This window comes from Carlito syrichta, unplaced genomic scaffold, assembly GCF_000164805.1.
Source record: "Carlito syrichta isolate Samal-C Ts95f unplaced genomic scaffold, Tarsius_syrichta-2.0.1 Scaffold316421, whole genome shotgun sequence".
Lineage (NCBI taxonomy): Eukaryota > Metazoa > Chordata > Mammalia > Primates > Tarsiidae > Carlito > Carlito syrichta.
The window spans coordinates 1-5,480 of record NW_007260517.1 but is presented as its reverse complement, the minus strand read 5'-3'; the positions used below and the strand labels follow the sequence as shown (position 1 = coordinate 5,480).

General features: G+C 48.1%; 1 protein-coding gene across 1 annotated transcript in view; it reads left to right on the top strand.

Moving 5' to 3' along the window:
• The window catches only part of IGF2R (insulin like growth factor 2 receptor), a gene marked incomplete at its 3' end in the record, with an annotated part of 92,307 nt that extends 88,332 nt beyond the window's left edge, over positions 1 to 3,975 (top strand). Inside the window, exons 42-44 of the mRNA XM_008074381.1 lie at positions 1,933 to 2,047; positions 3,025 to 3,171; positions 3,788 to 3,975. Coding sequence (XP_008072572.1) covers positions 1,933 to 2,047; positions 3,025 to 3,171; positions 3,788 to 3,975 — 450 coding nt within the window. The remainder of the gene's footprint in view (positions 1 to 1,932; positions 2,048 to 3,024; positions 3,172 to 3,787) is intronic.
• Positions 3,976 to 5,480: the final 1,505 nt, after the last annotated feature.

The following is a 5,480-nucleotide window of genomic DNA, read 5'->3' as shown; positions in this document are numbered from 1 at the left end:
GTAGTTCCAGATACTGGAAGGCTGAGGTGGAAGGATCGCTGGAGCCCAGCAGGTTGAGGCTGTGGTGGCCGGGAGCGGCCGCTGCATTCCAGTGTGGGTGACAGAGTGAGACTCCAGCTCAAAAAAAAAAAAGAAAAAAAAAAAAAAAAGAAAATGACTGACAGTAGTGGGAAACTATGGGGTGGGGAGGGAGATGGAATTAATGGTAGTAAATATCTGTCTGGGAACGGGGAAACACCTCTTATCAACAAGGGTGCCTGAACGAAATGTATTTGTATGCCTAACCCTTAACTGTACCCCACAATATCATAATAAAAAATATTGATTATAAAAAAAAGATATGCATAGTTTAGTCATTGATACTTACCCTGCTTGTGTGATTTAACTCAGACATTAACATATCCTGCTTGTATGATTTCATCCCCCCTTGTGTGATTTTTGTCTTATATAAGAGGCATGCAGTAAAAATAAAGGAGTTCTCTTTCGCTCTCAGCTACCTGGGAGAGGACCCTCCCAATCCCACTGTTTCTCTGTCTCTTTCTTTTCTCATTCCCTCCCCCAACTCAAGCCCTGGTCAGCAGAGGCTGGACCCCCACAGCAACTGATAGTGAGAGGGTCTAGCCTATTGCCCTGCTGGTACAGGGTATCTGCACTATTAAAGTCTATGTTTGTTTCTTCCTATGTTCCAGCAGTTTAAATAAGTTTTCTTAAAACAGTAGTATTCTTTCTTCCACAATTTTACACAGAAACCCAACATCTCAGATAAGTTCAGTGGGAGAAGCTTTGAATGTGGGGCAGGGCCATAAGCCTGGAGTCCTCCTCCCTGTCAGCAGTCCCCGGTGCCTTGGCCTGTGTCCTGGGGAGAGCACTTGGGAAGCGAGTACCATGCCATGTTGTTTCTACTGTGTGCCCTACCTGGAAAGACGTGTGTGAGATCAGGGTGGAGGTTGCATGCTCTTCCTGCAGCCCCTGTGCTGCACCCTGGAGACATCATCCATCCGTGGAGCCAGGCTGGGCTCAGACTGTTCCCAGGGCAGCCCCCCAGGCAGCCACCAACAAGTCTCTTGATGGTGGCACAAGAGTTGACACATGGCTGCCACCCTGTCCCCATAATACATGCAACTTAAAGAATGCAGTCACATTTCTCTTAGACTCTGCAAGTTTGAGGGCTTAGGTTTTTCTTGAAACACATCACTTTCAAAAGCAGAGCTCGACTTAGAACCAGAAGACCCAAGGAAACCAGAGCTGGTCTCTGTCTCTGGCTTTTCTTTTCTTTTTTTCTCTTTTTTTCGATTAGAAAATATAGTTTATTTAAAAACCAAGTGAGAAAGAGAGAGAGAGGAGATTCACCTTCCCAAGTAAGGGGAAGGGGCCAAAGACAGGAAACATGGCCTGGCCATAGCTCAAAGAACACATGGCCACACCATAGCTTAGCAAGGCAATGACCTGTCTCTGGCTTTTCACTTTGTCCAGTCACTGCTCTGTTATTGTTGGGAGACTCATGTGAGGGGACCGGTCAGAGGAGCACCTGAAATGATACAGAAATCGCTCAAACTTGGAGCAACAATGATTGCTGTCACTTTCTGAGGTCTGGCCATTCGCTTGCTCTTTGCAAGCACTTTCCATACACCCTGAACTTGCCCACTTTGGATGGGATTCCTGTTGCTCAGACCGGGTGGTCCAGGCCACCCAGATTCATGGAGCGCCTGACTGGAAGGTTGTGGGTTTGACCCCAGGTCTTGCTGCTGTGGCCATGGCAGTGCAGGCTGGGCGGCTACCACCAAGCACAGGGGTGCTGAGTCCAGGTCCTTAAACCTTCAGAGAGGCAAAAACTGATCTTGTTCTGGCCCTCAAAGTAGATTTTGACTCCCTACATTGAGGCTTTTTATACGCACTGGAAGTAACGTCAGTTTAATCATTTGTGTGTTTCAGATGACAGAGTTATTATCACTTACTCAAAGGGTTATCCATGTGATGGCAATAAGACCGCTTCCTCCGTGATAGAATTGACCTGTGCAAAGACGGTGGGCACACCCACGTTCAAGAGGTCAGCAGCTCTGGTGGGACTGTGCAGAGAGCACACAGAGTGCTTCAGAGTTCCTCCCCGGGTCTGCATGTGGGGCTTTGGGACCGTGCATCCAGGCGAGAGGATGTTCGAGTTGTCACATTTGGGGGTGTGGGCAGGGTTCCCGTTAGTCCTGTTGGGGGCAGAGCAGCTGCACACAGGGAGGAGTTCCTGGGTGGCATGCCAAGACAGTTACCAGATGAGTGCAGCTTCTCCAGCCTAAAAAAAAATGCTCTTGAACTAGGGTTAGCACTGTTTGTGCTGGATGAGCAGCATTTACTTGGCCTCTCTATGAATGTTATAAAGCCAAAGGGGTGTTAACTGCCCTCCCCCCAAACCCCCCCAAGGCCAACTGTCCAGGCAACTTGTCTGGGACCCAGGGCCAGTGGGGGCTGCACCTGGGACGTGCATGGATTGTGTTGGCATTTTCTGGGTATGGTGCTAGGGGGAACCTGGCCAACAGGGGGAGCACGTGAGCTGCCATTTGTGAAGAAACCAGTTTCTTGCAGAAGCTCAGATTGGAAAGAGTGAGATCCATAAGTTGTCAAACATGTATCAGTGTATGTGTTTGAGAAATTTGGAAAAAAATATCAAAACTACAGGAGCAAATTTTCCAGGTTTTAAATGTTGTACAGCTTCTCGATTTTAAAAAATGTGTATTGAATGCTTATCTGCTTTGTCACATTACGGAGGTGGGTGTCACAGTAATTGAAAAAAGTGTGTCAAATGACCCTCCTATCCCAGAGCTGCCATCAGCGTTGAGTCAGGAAGTTCTGCTTTTGCCCATGCAGCCCTGGGGACCTCGCAGGCAGGCACTCCTGGGAGCCCTGGAGCTGTCAGGAAGGCCTCGGCCCTGCTGAGGTCTCCCTACACCTTTACTTGGGGTGCTGCAGTCATGTGTGTTTGTGTCTTCTCGTGTCCTGCTGGGGAGGTGAGTGATTTGTGCTTCCTCCCCCCAGGTTTGACATCGACAGCTGCACCTACTACTTCAGCTGGGAGTCCCGGGCTGCCTGCGCTGTGAAGCCCCAGGAGGTACAGATGGTGAACGGGACCATCACCAATCCTGTAAACGGCAAGAGCTTCAGCCTCGGAGATATTTATTTTAAGTAAGTGAGACGACTTCCTCCCCAGCACTGAAACGAAGTCAGAATTAAACCAGCGATTCTGATCACTGCAAGATAAATAGCACCAGGTGCTTTAGTTACTGTTACCCGAGTCGTCGTCATCCTTTGTTCAAACCAGGGAGAAGCTTTGCTCAGCTATTAAGTTCTGACACCAAAGATGGTGAATTTTTGGGAGTGTAAAAATAAAGCCCTCTCTCCTCCCTTACTATGTGACAAGTTCAGGGGTTGAAGCCAAAGCCGTCTGGAAACATGTTTGAGCAGGAATCTCCTGGGCTTATTAGTTTGTAGGAAAAAAGTCTTTCTCAGCAGTCTCACTAGGGCTGTGTTTGGGGCCTGGTGGCCGAGGTGTCTAGCCGTGCCTTCTGGTGCCAGTCACAGCATGTGAGGAAGGTACATTGACTCTCACAGAGCAGAAACGGTGGACGGGTGTAAGTCGATTGAAATGGAAGTTGGTGTCCTTGGAGTCTGGGGGATCACAGATGCACTGCCCCAGATGGGAGAGGAGGCATCCCAGAACCCTGAAAAAAGAACTTTGGGTCTATGTAATAAATGCCTTCTTGAAGGACTTGAGTCACTGTGATCTTTTCTGCCTCTTCAGGCTGTTCAGAGCCTCTGGGGACATGAGGACCAACGGGGACAACTACCTGTACGAAATCCAGCTTTCTTCCATAACGAGTTCCAGGAACCCGGCCTGCTCTGGGGCCAACATATGCCAGGTGAAGCCCAACGACCAGCATTTCAGCAGGAAAGTTGGAACCTCTGATAAAATCAAATACTATCTTCAAGGTAATCCCCTGCTTCCTAGTGGCCTCCTCAAAGGAAGGGCTTTAAAGTTTTCATCAGTAAACTTCCTCAGTCCAAATCTCAGGTCAATTTTAAAACGAAAGCCCTCGTCTGATTCTATGCTTTAACATGCATTTTGTCAAAATGGATTGAACAATCTTGGTAAGACCTGAGCATTTCAATGTAGGTAAATTACATTTTAGTTAACAAACAAGAAACTAAAATCGGGTCTGATCCAGTGGTTCTGAGGTGGGAGTAGAGGCAGGGGTGTGCATGGTAATTACCTTGATTTGGTTTCGAGCACAGTACTTCCCCATCTTGAAATTCAAATTAAATTATATTCACATAATCTTAGAGAAAGGTAAGCAATGTCATGTTTGTCAGACAGCTAAAAGGAAAAGGTTGTGAGAAGCTGGCCTGCCTGTCAGCAGTGGGTGTGAACTGAGCTTTTATGCTGAGCTAGTAGAGGTGTTGGCCTTTGTTTCTTCTTGTCCATGAAAGAATATTCCTGAAGAGCAACTTTTGTCTTAAACAGCTAGTTTTTCACTGTATACCTTTCATACTTTGATTTTTGAGCCGTGTGAATGTATCAACTTCTAAAAAAGTTAAGTGTGTTTTAAAAAACCCCAGCATACTTTGATGTAAAAGGGCCATGAGGGTCCCTGAGAGGGAAGGAGGCTGCTCTCCCAGTGGTTGCAGCCGGGAAGGAGCAGGTGCTTCCGTGCTCTGGTAATGGGTTATTGCTAGAGCAGCAGCACCCAGTGGAGGGAAGGTAGGTCAGCATTGCTGTCCCCGTTGCAGAACTGAGATGCTCCCCCACCACCCCTGAAGGGCTGGGGATGGGAGCATTCTGTTTTCTGTGCTTGGTTGGAGCTAGGCCTCACCCACTTTTGCAGTCCCACGTCACGGGGTCACACCCGGGTGTCTCTATTCTGCGTTCCTCATGCTTCAGTGTGTCATCCAGCAATTCAGAGTCCAGTGTTGCCTGTCATGTGTGGCGCCCTCTCTGTCCTGTCTCCTCAGTGCCTGGGCCATAGGAATCGCTTGGTAAATGTTTGTTGACAGAAGGAAGGATTGCTTAAAAACCTTCAAGGCACCTTGTTATGCAGAGAAGGATAGCTGAAGTTTGGGTTGTTTTTTTTTTTGGTTGGTTGTTTTTGTTTTTTGTTGTTTACTTTAAGTAGGAGTCTCACTCTGTCGCCCAGGCTGGAGGGCAGTGGCACGCTCATGGCCATCACAGTCTCGACCTGCTGGATTCATGTGATCCTTCTGCTTCAACCTTCCAAGTAGCTGGAACCATAGGCGCATGCCACCACGCCTGGCTAATTTTTTGATTTATTGTGAAATCTCACCTAGTTTCCCAGGCTGGTCTCGAACCTCTGGACTCAAGCAGTCCTCTCACCTCCATCTCCAAAAGTGCTGGGATTATAGGCATGAGCCACCGCACCTGGCTCCAACCTTGTTTTAACACAGTTCAAAAACTCTGACAGGCCCCAGCAACCCAAACA